This window comes from Tubulanus polymorphus, chromosome 1 (assembly GCF_964204645.1).
Source record: "Tubulanus polymorphus chromosome 1, tnTubPoly1.2, whole genome shotgun sequence".
NCBI classification, from domain to species: domain Eukaryota; kingdom Metazoa; phylum Nemertea; class Palaeonemertea; order Tubulaniformes; family Tubulanidae; genus Tubulanus; species Tubulanus polymorphus.
Window position 1 is genome coordinate 24,037,731 of NC_134025.1, and position 18,195 is coordinate 24,055,925.

At 37.7% G+C, this 18,195-nt stretch overlaps 2 protein-coding genes across 2 annotated transcripts in view; one reads left to right on the forward strand and one right to left on the reverse strand.

The window, feature by feature from the left end:
* Positions 1-12,501, forward strand: part of LOC141913394 (usherin-like) — a 31,423-nt gene extending 18,922 nt beyond the window's left edge. Inside the window, exons 37-64 of the mRNA XM_074804947.1 lie at positions 100-235; positions 323-619; positions 719-940; positions 1,031-1,222; positions 1,327-1,572; positions 1,657-1,869; positions 2,644-2,846; positions 2,934-3,142; positions 3,227-3,326; positions 3,447-3,595; positions 3,719-3,849; positions 3,931-4,115; positions 4,222-4,360; positions 4,475-4,678; positions 4,785-4,982; positions 5,106-5,257; positions 5,346-5,538; positions 5,627-5,734; positions 5,906-8,893; positions 8,985-9,190; positions 9,288-9,383; positions 9,457-9,692; positions 9,769-9,980; positions 10,379-10,558; positions 10,676-10,765; positions 11,205-11,449; positions 11,850-12,077; positions 12,159-12,501. Coding sequence (XP_074661048.1) covers positions 100-235; positions 323-619; positions 719-940; positions 1,031-1,222; positions 1,327-1,572; positions 1,657-1,869; positions 2,644-2,846; positions 2,934-3,142; positions 3,227-3,326; positions 3,447-3,595; positions 3,719-3,849; positions 3,931-4,115; positions 4,222-4,360; positions 4,475-4,678; positions 4,785-4,982; positions 5,106-5,257; positions 5,346-5,538; positions 5,627-5,734; positions 5,906-8,893; positions 8,985-9,190; positions 9,288-9,383; positions 9,457-9,692; positions 9,769-9,980; positions 10,379-10,558; positions 10,676-10,765; positions 11,205-11,449; positions 11,850-12,077; positions 12,159-12,248 — 7,848 coding nt within the window. The 3' untranslated portion in view covers positions 12,249-12,501. The remainder of the gene's footprint in view (positions 1-99; positions 236-322; positions 620-718; positions 941-1,030; positions 1,223-1,326; positions 1,573-1,656; positions 1,870-2,643; positions 2,847-2,933; positions 3,143-3,226; positions 3,327-3,446; positions 3,596-3,718; positions 3,850-3,930; positions 4,116-4,221; positions 4,361-4,474; positions 4,679-4,784; positions 4,983-5,105; positions 5,258-5,345; positions 5,539-5,626; positions 5,735-5,905; positions 8,894-8,984; positions 9,191-9,287; positions 9,384-9,456; positions 9,693-9,768; positions 9,981-10,378; positions 10,559-10,675; positions 10,766-11,204; positions 11,450-11,849; positions 12,078-12,158) is intronic.
* A 1,123-nt stretch (positions 12,502-13,624) lies between these two features.
* On the reverse strand, positions 13,625-16,269 carry LOC141910921 (DDB1- and CUL4-associated factor 4-like protein 1). Its single transcript, XM_074801819.1, has 4 exons — positions 15,364-16,269; positions 15,018-15,185; positions 14,421-14,535; positions 13,625-14,326 (listed from the first exon to the last, which is right to left on the reverse strand). The coding sequence occupies exons 1-4, from the start codon at positions 16,222-16,224 to the stop codon at positions 14,139-14,141; spliced, it is 1,332 nt and encodes a 443-aa protein (XP_074657920.1). The 5' UTR covers positions 16,225-16,269; the 3' UTR covers positions 13,625-14,138.
* Positions 16,270-18,195: the final 1,926 nt, after the last annotated feature.

Genomic DNA, 18,195 nt, shown 5'->3' on the forward strand with positions numbered 1-18,195 from the left:
TTTTATTGATATATTTCGATGTTCTAATTTGTTCTTCAACTGATCTCCCTTTTTCTTTCATTCGCATATATACATAAGTATCTGTTTACTTTATTTTAGGTTGAAAGTAACACAACGTTGCTAATTGTGACTGGCTTAATACCCTATACTAACTATGTGTTCAGGGTATCTGCATGTACTGGTGGTGGCTGTACAAAAAGTCAAGACTCCGATACTGTCAGGACATCATCTGCAGGTAATTGTTATGATAAGTTGATACATTTGCATTCAAATGATAGTTGTTATTTTGACTGAATTTCAAATGTTTTTTGTTTTCCTACAGCTCCTGAAGGTATTGCTGCTCCGACAGTTTCATCTCAAACGCCGACATCAGTTCTGGCTGTCTGGACAGCTCCCAAATTACCAAATGGTATTCTGACTAAATACACGCTTCAGCGAAGATTGAAAGATTCCAACAAAACAGTAGACATAAGACATGTGACTCCTAATGAAGCATTTACCTACCTCGATCAAGGTTCACCGTTACAGCCATATACTGCTTACCAATACCGTGTAGCAGTATCTACTGGGATTGGTACAGGATATGGACCTTGGGCAACTATCTTCACAAGACCTTCACGTAAGGCAGATCTGCATTAAATCTACTGTCTTTACAAAAAACGATGAAAACAAATTCTCAGTTCTATTTAAAGCTTTTGTTATAATTTTTTGGTTCCAGGGCCTGCTGGTGTTTTGCCACCGGAGGCAGTTGTGCTAAGTCCACATTCTTTGAAAATAAGATGGCAAATACCACTGATTCCAAACGGAATAATCGAAATGTACGTTATCAAAATGCCTGTTCCGCAGATAGAGGTCCGCAATGGAAGCCAAACTGAACTTATTGTGGAAAATCTTGTTCCATACACTACTTACTCCATTACGATTATTGCTTGTACCTTTGGTGAGTAATCTGGTACTAGTTTCACAATATTTTTTCATAACCTTCGTACACAGATTTGCTGTTATGTATTCTGTTATGTATTCTGTCTAGAGGGTGGTTGCACTGAAAGCTCCACTACAAATGTGCGCACAAGCGGTAAAGCTCCAGAAGGCCAACCCGCACCCACTGCCATACCGATCTCACAAGACTACATATCCATTATATGGCGGCCACCAATCAGCCCAAATGGTCCTAATATTCGTTATGAGCTCTCACGAATGAAAGTCGCACAACCATTGTTAGGTAAGTTCCACATTCGTGTACATTATCAAGTATCAAAATGTATACTGAGAGTTAAAATTTTTCTCTAACGTTTTGTTGACAGTGCATGATTCATATAATTGCAGCTTCAGTAACAGACCTTGGTATTTGGAAAACGGTTTACACGGGTACTGCCAACTCGTATGAAGATCGAGGCCTGAGTTTACTGACAACAAATCAGTACCGCCTTAGTGTTTACAATGATTTTGGATTTTTGAACAGCGCCGAATCATCTAACGTGACTACTTTTGGTGGCCAGCCTACCGTACCGGCAAGCTTGAGCATTGCGCCGTTGAGTCACGTATCGATACAACTTCAATGGGTTGTACCAGGTAATGATAGTTAGATATACGTTTCGTGGTAACGATACTTTAAACCGAAGTAGACTAATGTGAAAATACCTGTATCTAATTTAGGTGTGAAAGAGTTGCAGGGTTATGTAGAAAAATTTGTCGTTGATATTAGAAGTAGTCATATGAATATCAGTAAGACTTATCCAGGAAATGCAACTAGCTCAATATTAACCGGCCTTCAACCGAATACGCTGTATAGTTGTCGGATTTCATTGACTATCAATGGAGGAGCCTCAATTACCGGTGATTGGAAGACTACATCCACACTAGATGGAGGTTTGTTTTCTTTTTTCATTCAGGGGTTGTTAGAGAGAACAGGATCTTAGAAAGCAAAGATCATTTCTTTTGAGTGACAATATTTGCACAAATCATTTACATGATACAATATTAAAACTTATTAAGGGCTGCTGAACTTTTGAAAATTGAGAGCTACCTATACTCAGTTCAAATGAAATGGATATACATGTATTTCATTTATGAGTGTTGTCTACTGTGCATTTATATATTTACAGCTACTGGCGGTAAGTTCACTGTATAAAGAGAAATGTTAGCATAATGCTAAGTATGATTTCTGTGGCATAATGGTTTACTCACTCCATTTTATACTTTCCCGACTTTCGCTTGGATTTAATTTGAACCCATCTCATAAATAAGTAATGAAATCGATGAACCCTGCTCTCGGAATAGCTGCTTCGTAGGAGAAATTTCATTAATAATTCAGTCTTATACATCACCTGTGGTCTGTAACTAGTTAATTATTCAGTTGTACATGAATCTAAGTTTTAATTAAATTGGCAAATTCCTGTGGCTCGTGAAACTTATCATACATATGCTGCATTCATCATGCTTGAAGTTTACCAAAAATCCAGGGTGTTTGTGTCAGCATTATTACAGTCATTATTAATGGCTGGTTTGCAGGTAGAAATTGGAGGTATCTGTTATTCATAAGTTGAAATATGCTTATTATGTATGACTTAAGAATAAGAGCATTTTGTTCACATTCTCATTAAATCTTCCTACATATTCACAGATGCGTCTTTCCTCTTTCAGCTCCAGCTGGTCTTTCTCCACCAATACTTCGGGTATTGAGCGAAAACAAAATACGTGTCACATGGGCTGCGCCAACAGTACCAAATGGGCGTATTACAGCATACAATATCTTGGTGGACAACCGGACAATTCTCACTAATTCCACAGTTCCTGGTTCTCTTGTTATCGACAAACTGAAACCATACACTGTCTATAATATTAGAGTAAGTATGACTTAAAGAATTACTGGAAAAGTTACCGGGTATTCGAAAGCGCAATGAATATCTACTGATGGTATTATAACGTTCCAGATTGAAGTTTGTACTATTTTTGCCTGTGTGGAAAGTAACGCGACCAAGGGGGTAACTCTTGAGGATATTGCACGGGAGATAGGAAGTCCGAATCTGAGTGTGCGAAATTCCACGGCAATAGAAATAGCATGGACACAACCCAAAAGACCAAATGGAATAATCAAACATTATGAAATACATCGCAAAACGCAAATACAGTGTTCTAAAAGGTATCTCCAAAATTCCGGTGAATTATTTTTGCTCAAATGCTGTCAGATCATTTCATATGCACGTGTATTTTCAAAAAATTTCAGACCCACCCCAACAGCACTACCGATGAAGAAGATATGTACTTATATTGAATGTGGAGCTTTGGAAAGTCTGTGCGGAACTCAGTGTTTCACTGGCACAAAGGTATATGTTACATGTTACATGTTCATGTATATTCACATGTACATGTACAAGTTGGGATTGATGATATTTCAAATGTAGTATTTGATGTGAGCTTAAAGATTTCACTGACTTATATTTCAGACATGTTGTCAAGATGTTTTGTATGACAACAAGCCTAATCACGAATGTTGTGGAACGGCTTACATTCCCAAGAAATCTAGTCCTGATGATATCTGTTGCGGAGGACGTTTCTATAAAAAGATTGTAAACTATCAGTGTTGTAGTGATAAGTAAGTAAATTAGAATATATTTTTAGACTGAACCAGTGAAATAACTTGGATCTTTACATGTTATGTGAGCACATAGTACTTGTGCTGAGTTATTTTAAAGTTTTGGTACTTTTTGATTTGAAGGTATGTCGAAGTACTTCCCGGACAGATTTGTTGTCCTGATCTTATTCAGAATCGTGTTGATATTGGTTTTGGAAATCGATGCTGTGGATCAATACCTTTTCAGGATAATGGAGCTCAGATCTGTTGTTCAGGTAAAACGCTATCTGCTACCACATTCATCAACTTGGATTGACTTCAAAGCTTTATTCAAAAATGATTTTGATTTTTATCAGGTCAGTTGCATAGTCGATTTGGGAGACAGTGTTGTGGGAAAGCTATTGTCGATGAAAGTCTTGTTTGCTGCGGAAATTCTGAAAAAGGTGTTACTTTTACAAAGAATTTTGACAATAAATGTTGCGGCAATGAATACATCACAAGTAATACCACTATCTGTTGTGTTGATGGAGGGCGAGCAAAGGTATTCAAATGCATGAATTCAGTAGTCTTTTATCAAAGATTATATTTAGTGATTGATTTATGTTGATTTACTGTAATTGAACGGAAATTGTCTGTGTTTATTACAGTCTTACACTTATTTAACCGCGGATGCCCTGTTAGCTGATAATCGCAAATGCTGTAAGACAGAACTAATCTCTAGTGGTCTTAGTTGCTGTAACTCAGTTGGGTACAATATTGCATCTCAAGTGTGTGCCGATTCGAAAGGTTTGCTTATGTTTGAGTTACTTCGAATTAATTGCCGAAGTAGTTGAGTTCCTTTCTTATTTACGAAATATTGTTTGTAAATGGTTATTTATCTGTACAATTTATCATTTGTAGGCTGTGGAGATGGAACTATTTGCCCCCTGAGTAAGAAATCGCAGGCTAACTGCAATAGATGCGATTTCAATCCATCTGTAAATAGCTGTGGATCAGTCTCGGGAAATTACATTCCCGGTCCTACTCCGTCACCAACTCCGCCACCAACTAAGTGTTATATCGGCCCAGAGAATGTGTATTCAGGCAGAGACTTTCAATTCTTAGGTAAATAAGTAATTTGAGAGGTAAATTGGGTAATATAAAGCAAATGCATGAACCTTCCAATTGACAGCATTTATACTAAATCATCGTGATTCAATTCATCTTGTAGATGGAAACCTGAGCCCTTATACACCCTATGAATATGTATTGGTTGTTGTTAATGGAGCTGGTAATGGTATGAGTGCTTACAGCTCGACGCGAACTGCTCAATCTGCCCCGGAGGGTGTCTTGCCACCGACAGCTGAAGTGAAAAACAACCAGTATGACACAATATACCTTTCATGGAAAATTCCGCTTCAACCCAATGGTAAAGATGCACCCAGGAATAAGATTTATATCATTCGTTTTTATAACATTAAGGATGAATTTCTATCTACAGTATATAATTGTAATATTTTCATCCGCGAATAATCTGTGTATGCATTTTTAGGTGAAATATCACAGTATATATTACTCAGAGGAGGGTTAGAGATATACAGAGGTGCAGCTATGTCTTATATCGATAATAATGCTATACAACCCTATAAGACATATACATATCAACTCAATGCATGTACTGTAGCCTGCACTTTGAGTTCAATGGTAATGATGGAATAATCTTACCGGTAATTTTCTAATTTTTTGGAATGTAATATTGCATAAAACTAATGACCATTCTCCTTTGTTTTAGATATTAGTTGCAACTCTGCAAGCGCCACCAAGCGGCCTTTCATCTCCAGTTGTCTCGAACATCACATCAACTTCATTTTCTTTGGCATGGCAGCCACCAACAATCCCAAATGGTGTTATCACTCATTACCTGATAACTCGATCGGATGTTGGAATAATTTATAATGGGACCAACTTAAAACTTGAAGTTTCAGGTTTGTTAGCTTATTTATTTTCTTAAGTTTCAATACCAGTATATGCAATGTGAGATTTTACATAATTGAATGTATTTACCATTTTTAGGTCTGATGCCATATACTTCTTACAGCACATCTTTGGAAGCATGTTCAGTTGCTGGGTGTACAAAAAGTTTCCCTTCCAACATTTTAACCTCTGAAGCTTTACCTTTGGGTAAGTGAGTCAAAGTAATAGTAATTTGATTTCTATACCTGTGATTTATAGGGTCCAAGCCCACACCAATCTGCACTATATACTCAAATATAAGATGTGATTGGAATGAATTACTTCCATATGAATTGTACTACAAACATCAAAGTATTCTATCCCTAATTGTATTCACAGGTTTTGGTACTCCTAGGATAGTAGTCCTGAGCTCCCGAAGCTTAGAATTGTATTGGTCTCCTCCAGAAGTTCCAAACGGTGTGATTACTAAATACAAGGTTTACCAAACTTCCACTACGATTGGAACTCAAATGATAAGGCAAACACTTGACCACAACATTACTATTAGCGGTGTCGTTGCTGGTGCCCAGTATCAATATTTTGTCGAAGCACTAAATAGCGCTGGGGGAATAAATAGTTCAATTATCACTGTCACATTACCGTCCATGACTCCAGAAGGAATCTCGGCGCCAACAAATATTACTGTTCTCAGCGCATATAGTTTGTTTGTTGAGTGGGCTCCAGTTGCAAAACCGAATGGTGTAATCGAACAGTATAAGGTTTTATTAAATGACGGCACTACAGAAATTGTGAAGAGTTTCAGCGGGAATAGCAGCAACGCAACAATCGATGGTTTGAAACCATACACTGAATATGAATTGCGTATTCGAGCGTGTCTTCCAAACATCAACGGATGTGGCACTGGACCAGGTACAATGATAAGAATGGACGAGGCTGCCCCGCTAGGTCTTATACCACCTACACTCCAGGCACAAAGTGCAACAGTTATTCGCGTAGTGTGGAAAAAACCATCTGCTCCGAATGGCAAAATAACACAGTATTTGATTAACAGAAGAAGGTTTGGTGATCCCATTCAGCTAACTATTAATTTGGTAAAAGGCGACGTCTTCAGCTATGTTAACACCGATGTTACCTTATTGCCATTCACCGATTATGAATATCAAGTTGTCGCCTTCAATTCTAAAGGATCAATGAAAAGTGCTTGGGCCAGGATTCGTACTCTTCAGACCATTCCTCAGGAAGTAAATGCACCTCGTATAACTGAAAGTAGTGCATATGGTTTCAAATTAGATTGGGCCTCTCCTACGAAGCCTAATGGAATCATTGTTAAATTCATTATTCAATATCAGGAAATATTCATGGATCCAACGCAGAAAGCTGCTATAAGAAATATATCGGTGGCAAGTACTACCAATGCAACATCTTTCAGTGGACTGAATCCATTTAGTGAATACCGCGTTCGTCTCATAGCTGTTAATTCTGCTGGTGAGGGTATTAGCTTCTGGGCGTCTGGAAAAACTGGTGAGACGGCACCTGCAGATATTGCAATAATGATAGTGATAAAAAATCCTAGTGGGACCTCACTGAATCTCAAGTGGCAAGTACCAGGCAAACCAAATGGCAATATCAAGCAATATAAGATTTATGAAGTGGGAACGACAACTCCGATATATACAGGTTTGACTCAAGAATTTGAATACCGACGGTTAACACCTTTCACTGAATATACCATCCAGCTAGAAGCTTGTAACACTTTAACTGGAAACCTGTGTGGGAAAGGTGGCCCACAGAAGGTTATAACGGCTGAGATTTTGCCGAATACACCTGTTGCTCCGGCATTTGGTAAAGTGAACGCTACTCATGTTGAAATTCAATGGACACGACCGTCTAAATTAAATGGAAAAATATTAGAATACAAGGTTCTCAGACAGGCGAGTCCAGTAACCAACCGCAAGAAGAGATCATTGTCTCAACCTCAGATTGTTTACAGGACAAAGGACACATCTAAGGCAAATAACCAGTTTGTCGATAAGACAGTTAAACCATATACTAATTACAAATATCAAATACAGACTTGTAATAGTGTTGGTTGCGTTTCGAGTCCTGTGCAGTCAGTGCAAACACCACAGGCACCTCCCAGCAGTGTCAGCAAACCAACTGTCCAGCATATAAAAGGTCATCCCGATAAACTGAATATAACTTGGACAGTTCCGACTGAACCGAATGGCATCATACAGGACTATAAATTACAACAGAATACATCGGTTCCATTAAGTTTTGGCGCACAGGATCCGAAAGTTTACCAGGACACGGGACTAATAGCTTATACTAAGTATAGTTATACAATATCTGTTTGTACACAAGGAGGCTGCACGAAGAGCTCACCAACTCACATTACAACCATGGAAACTCCGCCGTTGCTTGTCACTCCTCCGACTATCGTAACAATGTCTTCAACAAATCTAAAAGCTCATTGGGTAAAGCCACAAATAACAAACGGACAAATCATCGCTTATCACCTGTATATGAATAATGCGAATGTTTATTCAGGAATGACCATGGATTTTACGCTGACTAATCTTATCCCGTTCAGGGCCTACACGTTCATACTGTCTGCTTGTACAAACGGTGGTTGTAAAAACAGTACATCAGTTGTTGGGCGACCGGATGAAGCAGCTCCTCAACGCATGAAAAAACCGAAACTTCAAGTCACCAGTTCAGTATCGATCGAAATTACTTGGACTCTTCCGTTAGATCCAAATGGAATTATAACATCCTTTGAGCTTAGGCGAAATGGCACGATAATTCAGAAGACCAATGGTTTTCGATATACTGACTATGGTTTGACGCCGGGAAAGATCTACGCATACACGGTGACCGTGTATAACAGTAAAGGCAATGTGACTAGTGCAGCTTCCACAGCTACTACATACTCATCGTCGCCAGAAGGCATTTTACCTCCTCAGCTGACACCTTTATCTTCGGAATCGATCAAGGCTACATGGTCTAAACCTGCCCAGCCAAACGGCAAAATACTCAACTACACACTGTTAATTGATGACAAATCTGTCTACACTGGTAATAAAATGACGTACACTGTTTTGGGATTGGCGTTTTTTACCGAGTTCAGATTTTATGTGCGGGTGTGTACATCTGCTGGATGCACTTCAAGCGGTGAAAATAAAGCCCGTACAAAGGAAGCTTCACCAAGTGATGTACAAAAACCAACGTTAGTTCCACTTGAAAATATAAATGGTATGCACAATGGAGTACGTGTTCAGTGGAGATATCCTGGTAAACCAAATGGCAATATAACCAAGTATGAGCTGTTCAGAAGAAAAATTGAGGCATCTGGTCCAGCATCAGGTACAGACAATATTACTTATGTGTTGCGATAATCAAATTGCAACCTAAATCAATAAGAATTCATACCTTATAATTGAAAAATTTGTTTCAGGAACTACATATGGACCAGAGTTGAAGATCTATTCCGGGTTACCTTTGAATCTGGAATTTGAAGATAAAGATTCAGTACTGAAACCATTTACTGATTATCAGTACAGATTGGTGGCATTTAATAAAGTTGGTCAGAGTAGCAGTGGATGGCAGACAGTTCGTACTCAGGAGGCTCCACCAGCTAGAGTAGATAAACTTACTATTCTGGTCAGTATTTCCTACATAAATATCTATCATTTTGATATTTTGCTGTATTTTTTTTTGTACTCGCTTTTTTCACTCCTCGATCTTATATATTTTCAAGGGGGTGACAGCTACTTCGATCAAAACAGAGGTGCCAATTCCTGATCAACCAAATGGCATTATTCAGACATATGAAATAGTGGTAGATAGACTTGGAGTAAGTTTCGTTTGCCTTGAAAATTCACCTTAGCTGAATGTTTCAGTATATATGCAACTCATAATGTTTACAGCTTGCCAAGTCAGAAAATACAACTATAACTGTGAGGAACTTGAACCCATATCAAAATTACAGCATACAAGCAAGAGTTTGTACCAGCGTGGGATGCACAAACAGTCCGCCAGTTCTTGTCCAAACCAAAAGTGCTCCACCATCAGGACTTTCTTCCGTCGTCGTTTTGGAAACAACAATTACGAGTGCTCTCATTTCTTGGTCAGCTCCTAGTCGGCCAAATGGTGTAATAACTAGGTAACTGTTCAATTCTGTGTTGATGAAATCGATAGATTCTGATCGACTAGTTTAAGCGTTGTGGTGTTTATTTCAGTTATGAGTTGTCATATCGCTTAACCTGCCTTAAAACAAGTAGTGGTGCCTGCACTCATGGTGCCACATATGTAGCAACTAGAGGTTTGGTGCTAAGACACAACATCACAAATCTTCAGACATATTCAAACTATAGCTTTGCAATACAAGTTTACAATGAAGTTGGCCGATCAGAAAAATCAGCATGGGTCGATGCCATGACTAAGCCTTCTGGTGAGTAAAGAAAGTGATCGTAAAACGTAGATAGATAATGTAAGTGATTATCTTATGGCACATGACATGGAAATTATTGTGGGGTGCTTGATTGCTGGTGTTCTATTATTCATCATTCAGTCTATTAACCATACACTTTCTATTCGTTCACATGCAAGAGTTAATGAAGAAATGCGTGACAGCTTGTGAAAAAATCAGTGCTACACATTTGAGCCTTATGTTTCAACTATCCGTATGTAGCATATGTTTGAGAAGAACAATATAACTTTGCAAGAGTTGCAAATGATTTTTTATGGGTGGTTTTGATAGCCTAGAAATTCAAGACTTTAGTGTCGTATTCCGGATGTTTGAATGTATTTTGTTATTACTGATTCACTATGGATATTGTTTTTCTATAGCGCCGGTCATATTGAACCCGCCTGTTATGACCACAAATGGCTCGTTTGTTATCGTCAACTGGAAGAATTCGTTCATTCTGAACGGTGAATTGTTGGAGTATTTGCTGTACACAGATAACCAGTTAACGTATAGCGGAACTGCTACGTCCGCTTTCGTTGAAAGATCAACTAGAAATCAAAGTAAGAACATTAAAAACTTTCTCTACATGATGGTTATCTTTTTGATTCATATAGTGCATTCTCCTAGTACCAAAATTGTCATTCTTTACAATGCTATCATATTTTCTACTCTTTAAGAGTTCAGATTCATGGTACGATGTCGCACAAGACAGGGTATTGCTGATACAAAGTCCGTTGTCTTTGATCCTCAATCACCAGGGAATATAGGTAGGTTTTCTTATCAATATATAGCGGATCGAATTGATTAGAAATCTATACAAAACACATCACTATGTACTGATTGCGAAGCCCTTCACTCCTTCCTTTATATCAATTATTCATAGCATTAAGCTAATTTGACTGTGATGCCGTGCAAAAAAGGAATAAATATACATCAGTATGGTATAATTGGTTCTGAACTGCTCTTGAAAAAACTTCCTTTGTTCATGCTGCATCTCTTTGATATGAATAGTTCACTTGATATGAAGAACGATACCAGTGCCATAGGATTAGAATTAACCATTGCCATATACAGTCCGATTGATAAGAAACATTTTGAAATGAATATTCATTTGATTGGCGAATGGGGGTACACAGTATTTTTGTTATTTTCCTTACATTATAACATTATCAAAACCTACTAACGGGAAACAATATCCATTTCCAGGGAGCACAGTCGCGCCACAGCCACCTCTGGCACGTAGCATGCCTTTCTATCAAGAAGTGTGGTTCATCGCATTTGTTCTAATCGTCGCGTTAGTTTTGTTGTTCATCGGCATCGTATTTTGTATCAAGTACACGGGAAGAAGTACGCCATTTATCAGAGAACGGGCACCGCTTCAGCCTCGACAGGCCATGTCAAATGTGAAACCGGGATATATGCGAGAACAGTATGAAGACAGCTACGTAGCAGTAAGTTTTTGGCGTGTTTGTCTTGTCTAATCGAAACTATATTTGGAGGATCAATACTTGTGCTTAGAGCATTCCTCATGGAAATCAGTTTAAAGCTAGACTATTCATTGTCTTCCCCAGAGACATATTCTGGTATCTGAATTGTTGATACATGAAGAAGTCCCACATTTCAAATTTCATACGATAGAATTTATCAAAATAGAACCACAAAATTTTGTCAGTTTTCGTCAGTCATCATCAGGTGGAATGTTAGTCAACAGCCGAAACGTTGTGGTTTAATTTTGATAAATTCTATCATATAAAATTTGTATTGTGGGACTTCTTCATTTATCAACAGTTTACACGGATTAGAGTGTTTTATTTGACTACTAATCTGAAATGTTTTTCGTATATTTTTTAGGATAATCATAGACCAGATAGTCAAGCTAGTATAATAAGCGCTGGTAAGCTTCACCCCGGCTATGTGAATCCTGCATTCGCGACGGTGCGTTCCAGTCGTCCGAACAGTGTACACGATCTGACATTTGATCACCGGTCGCAAAAATCGTCAAAATATATGAGCGACGATGAAGATGATCTGATTTGGTCCGGGCAGGTTCCATATGACAGCGGTATACATAATTTAACCGTAAGTAGATTCATGTTCTGTCTTCATTTCATCGTTTTCTTCATGGATATCACTGATTACAAAATTTGATGTTTATTTCAGTTTAATGCATCCGAGGACTACGGACCTAGTGAAAATCAACCATACAGTATAGCCACTAAAGAACAACTTTTTACCGATACACATCTATGACGAAATGTACTGCAGTGTTTCGGAGTTACTGAACAATTTTTATACGATCAACGACGCATTTTTTACAGTATTCTACTGCGGTATGTGCTTTTATCATAGAGATCATTGAATATTTTAGAAATCTTTCGGAAAACAGTCTACATGCTTTGTATACATAAGTATGAATTATGGAATACTCATTTGTATCTGGTATCCAGTTAGGCGTGCTGTCCCGTCCAAACGAGATGTAAGAGGCTAGGGTTATATTGACGTTAATAAAAATATATTGTTTAATTGAGGTAACATATAAAATCATTGAAAATACTGGTTCAAATTCAACGTAGAAAAATTACTTCAGTGTACATGTAGTTTTAAAACACTTAATCAGATTTTTAAGTGATCATTACCTGTAAAAATTTTAATCTTTAATATCTGTTCATCCAATTTGTAGGTTTTATTCAGATAAACATTGGAGCAAATTGCTTCATTATTTGTCTTGCTTATATTGTCACTTTATCATATATAATATCTTGAATTGGTGGTCTGCATGATCATGTATATACTGACTTGAACTGCTGATTTTTTAAGCATTTTTGTTTTTTTTTTCAAGAATGCCAATTTTTCTGAAGAGATTTTGAGTTTCTTTCTACCGGTTGATGCATTTTATTCTGCTTTTATCAGTGAAAATGCATTTTCTGTATAGGCGCAATGTTTGATTATAAGAACATGTTATATCTTAGCTATACATTTTGGGCTGTTTGTGGAATCATAGATGCATAATGTATCCGTCCTTATTATCACTATTGTTCATACCTTTCATATCTAAGTAGAGGAAAATTATTCAGGAATGTTGTTTCTCTGTTTATCAGTTTAACTGTTGGTGAACATCACGATATTCCATGTTTAAAGCATTATGTTTAATGCAAGTCTCAAACTTTACAGTTCAAAAGTCATTCCAAATGTTGTACACGATAGTTCATAACTTTATGTATTAAAATACCATAAGTAGAGTTTATCATGGAAATTGTACCACAGTAATATTTTATAATTTTTTGTCATATTTCCAATAAACATTTTGTAATAATGTTACACAAGTAAAGTACATTGATTCAAGTTTTTGCAATGCTACAACTTTTCTGTGTTCATCCTTCTTCCAATTCTAAACTTATGATGGAAAATGAAAATGCATGTTCCAGTGCTTATCAGAGTAGATGGGCATCACGGATTTATCGCAGCCGCCGTCATTATTATGGGTATGATTCGGTAAAATGGAGTCCAGTTGACTTGGATCTAATCTACCATCTTGGTAGTAAATGTTTTCTTCCCAGATGTACATGTATCATGAAAACTACTGCAACCAATGCTACATAATAAATCAACTCGTCACTTATCCTTAACATAACATCCTTCTGTTTACTCATTTATAGTTGTTGACAATGAATAATAATCGGAATCATACTTGAATGACACCTATTGGCTCATTCATATACATGTACATGTAGCTCACAATGGCACATTTTCATCAAATATGTATACATAATCTTATTCAAAATTAAGCGAATACAATATCAAAATGAACGTAAAATACTACAAAATATCTTTCTGACTAATGCGATCAATATGTACTTCATCAGTATTTTTGTCATGGAGTTATATTGTACTGTTATAATGGAAGCCCAAATGTATTAGATGTTTTTTATAAGGACAGAAAACCATGTAGTTCTTTCAGTGAGTAACAGCTGTACTTATGACAACAGATGAAAGCAGAATCGCATGGAAATAATCTGCACAATGCATAAGCCACAATTAAATACCTGGTATATTCAACAAAATACTAATAGTAGAAGCACAAAACTTGAAACAAATATGTTTTGGCAATAATCATTACGTTGTTGGCTGTACTCGTATTAATTACAATGAGTAAAAGTGTATCTCGTCTTTGATTCCCATTAATAATCCTGCTTGACTAGACCTCGCCCATTCGGTTGAAAAACGTATAGCAGGTATGATGTCCCGAGAGGCAGGGAAAGGCGGTGGTATCGTGTGTAGCAATGTGCTGTCCTTCAAACTCCAAATGCGAGTATAACAATCTTGGCCAGCTGTAAAAACCAAGAGGATATCGATATCAACATCCTTTCCAATAAGTTATTTTTCATAGCACACATTGGAATCGATAAATGATTGTCTGGTTACCTGCACATAACACTGTTTCTGTTGAATCAATATGAAATGGTATCCGACTGTATTCGTTTACATGTCCGGGAAATTCTTGTACTACTTTTCTCATTCGTAAGTCCCAGCATTGTATCTAATAAAATAATAATTATTATTATCTATCTATTTGTTACATAGCGCACTCCTATAAATTGTAATCAGTGCACTTTACATAAAGGCCATCACATATAAGCATGTAAGTGCGCTGAACATGAGCTGAGTTGATGAAAATAGTAATTTAAAACAATTGGAGAATAAATGTTAAGTTGAAATTTACAGGTGACTAAGATTAATTACAGTTATAAATTTTCCTAAAAAAAAGTAAGTTTTCAAATTCTTGAAAACAATGAATCGATGGACTTTGTCTAATACTTTAGGGCAGTTAGTTCCACACGACAGGTGTTATACATTTAAGGGCCCTGTCACACCTATTACACGCATTAAGACACGTTTAACTAAAAGACTTTAATGTATCGAATGATACAATAAGTACGTTAATGAGAAAAATTGTTTGCCGTAAGCGTAATTGAGCAAATGAAATCATTGATAAATTCGTTCTCATGTTAAAGTATTTACCCGGCCGCTAAATGTACTGCAGATAATATAATTTTCATCTTTTAACAGCTGAATACAACAGACGCTGGACTCGTGAACAAGAGCTGATACGTAATATGTCGATGAACTCCTTAGGTCGTGACAGCAGACTAAACCTTTTCGCGTTCCACTGTACAACAGTGACTTTTCCTTGAGACATGAAAATGAATGAAAAACGGATGATGTGATTTTAATAAATCATAAGCTACGGTTGCCAACAGCGATTTATATACCAAATTTAGGTTAAGTCAGGACCGGTAACTGAATTTACCGAATACACTGCAGAGGTACTGGTATGTAATTTCTGATATTAATCTAATCAACATACCTGATTGGAAAAAATCTGTGTCAGTACATCACCATCTCTAGTATTCAATTCCCACAATCGTCTAGTTTCCACGTCGATTAGAATAGCTTTCTTTTCCGAGCCGATACTGAACTGTTGATTGTAGCTGTTCCACGCACACGTCCACGCGGCGTTTTTACCTAAATTGAATTCCGTCGATCGATATTCTTGCACCGTACTCGAGTCGAGACGTCGAAACAGCGCCAAACTCGGAAATCGTCCTAAAATGCACATTGTCGTGTAAAGTACGGCGCTATTGGAACGATCGTCCACGGACAGCGGCGCCCAACAAATATGAGTCACTTTACTGAGAGATTTCATGATGGCAGTTCCCGACGGTTTGATGCCGATTTCCGTCTCGATTTTGACGTCTCTACTTTCGTTGCCCATCGAATCGTAAGACGAATCGTTTAAAAATTTCGATGTCGGCGACAAATCTAAAACCTGTATGCGTTGGACGGCGGTCGTTCGTACGGACCATAAACCGAGAATTTTCGTATAATCACTACTCGGTTGCATCGTATGCATGTGATCCATTACTTCGTACATATTTGCCGGTTCGGGAAAAACCTTCCGACGTAGAGTAGTGTTCATAAACGGAACTCTAGCTCGTATCATCGGAGCTTTGAATCCATCGGACATTTTGAAACCGAGTCTACGTCTTTCTATCAAACTATCGACGACGTTCGAAGATCGTAATTTCCTATGATGAACTAGAGTACACGTGACTTTTCGGTTTTCCGACATCTGACATAAAGTCTCGATTCTTCGCTTTTCGTCGTGTTCTCTTTTGATGCTTTCTCTCGTTACGTTTGAAGAACTCGCGGCTAGATGACTCGGCATAATCTTAAAGTACTTCTTCTTTTCTTTATCGTAATGAAATCCGGGAAGCTGTTCGCAGATAGTTAAGGTCAATGACAACGCATCAGAACGCTTGGAAAATTGCCTATGAACTCAACAGGGGCGGAGCTTAGAAAATTTGAAGGGTGTGGTCTAGAAGAAAAGAAAATGCATTTCTCAGATAGAGCAGCCGTGTCAAAGGCCACAAGTGGGTCGCACCCTCGGCATTAACATATTTTTGAAAAAATACATCTTAAAAGATGCAAATTCTTCTGAGAGGATGAGTATTTGTAGGTTGTAACAATCTCCGTCTAAACGAAAAAGGGCAAACTCAGTGGGAAGGCAGGGGTCCAGACCCCTTAGATCCACCCCTGCTCAACGAAAAGTTGTGAGAAAATAGAAACTCACTTATAATTCACCACTTCAAGCCAAGAAAAATCATCTCCAGAAAGCGTGAATTTCAAAAAAGGATATGAATATGTTCATCAGTACTACTCGAACGACTGTCTTGTCTCATATATATTGGTTGCGGATGTGGCCCTTCTGAATTTCGGTGTCTTGAATTCGATGTTCGTTTTTTAGACCGCGAGCAATGTTGGTGGTCGGTTTCCATGCTGTCGTCATCGTCGCTCTCATCTCGTTGAAATGCTGGTTCTTGACGCCTGTAATGATGACTCTTTCCTTTTCCTTTACCCTTAGACGGCTTCGACGTCATTATCTAAAAAAGAACGATTATGATTTAAAGTGATAGGCCCCCTACGGGATCGTTAACTGAATACAGTACACCAAGTATCATTGTTATGAAGATTGGGTCTTGGAGTAATTATTTAGGGTAATTACTCCAAGATTGAACTAAAATGAATCCAGCCGCAAATTCTAGAATTATGCCATCTCCATTCGGCATTTCTGTAGGCCTACTAACTGTTAAATTGCAGACCTTACTTGACCTGAGCCAATAATGTAAACATAATAAATAACAAGTAAGTAACAGTAGCAAGCAGACTGTAGGCCTAGAGTAAATTAACATTGATTAAGTGTCGTGAGTCTCTGATTGAATAGCCTGGAAGTTGACAGTTTTTTTCAAATTGTATCAAAGTTTACTAAGTTCAAACTCATCTATCTTATCATTAAGAAAAATGCACTTACAGTGGGGGGGGGGGTGCACGGTAGGTTTCTCTGGTCCCTAAAACTTTATATTTTGGCTGTTGATACAATTCAAGGGACATCAGGAGAAGGTGAACGGCTGTATATTGTACTCACGCACCAGTGTGCACTTCAATTAATAGAAAATCAAATTATATTGCTCAATGTAGCGATCGGCGCGCGATTTTTACTATAAGACTACGGCATCGAATTTTTAAATTTCCTCATTTTCGTATTTTTGTAAAATCAACCTGAAAAAAAATACTCAAATAGAAATTTGACTGAACGAAAAGTTCTCCGAATAAGATGCACGGTTACACAGGTGCCCGCGGGATCCAGGGGGTGGGAATTGTGGAAGCCCGCAAATCTGACTACGCTGCTACTAAATTGCCAGCAGGGAAAAACCACTTGGTGATTTTTTCTAAACCTTGTGTACTTAAAGATAGATCTTCGAACGAAGACGGAAAATTATTGTTTGGTTAACCCGTATGGAGTTCTATGGTTAACCAGAACTAGGGTGGACAGGCGGGGATCAAGATACGGGAGAGAATCACACATCGAATAGTCGATTCATAAGTGAAAAATCCGCTAACAATGAGCATAGCGGCAGCACGTCACGGTAATGTGAGGCAGCCCCTATTTCCCGTCTGTAAACCTACTATTACACCCATAAAATTACGGACCTAATTTGTATTAAGCCCATGATACTAAGAACACATTTTCTTGACAGCTAATTACATGTCAATTTTTACATTCAAGAATATCAATAACATATGGCAAAGAGTAAACCTATTGTTTATTTTAGAGAAATATGATTCATCGTATTCGGAA

What these genes read in the sequence shown, in the direction of transcription:
- LOC141910921 (XM_074801819.1), bottom strand. Translation starts at nt 16,224, where the DNA reads ATGCCGAGTCATCTAGCCGCGAGTTCTTCAAACGTAACGAGAGAAAGC. An exon ending in GCAGTACATTTAGCGGCCGG is followed by an intron (nt 14,536 to 15,017) that starts GTAAATACTTTA and finishes TTATTTTATTAG; the next exon opens with ATACAATGCTGGGACTTACG. An exon ending in AGAAACAGTGTTATGTGCAG is followed by an intron (nt 14,327 to 14,420) that starts GTAACCAGACAA and finishes TGGTTTTTACAG; the next exon opens with CTGGCCAAGATTGTTATACT.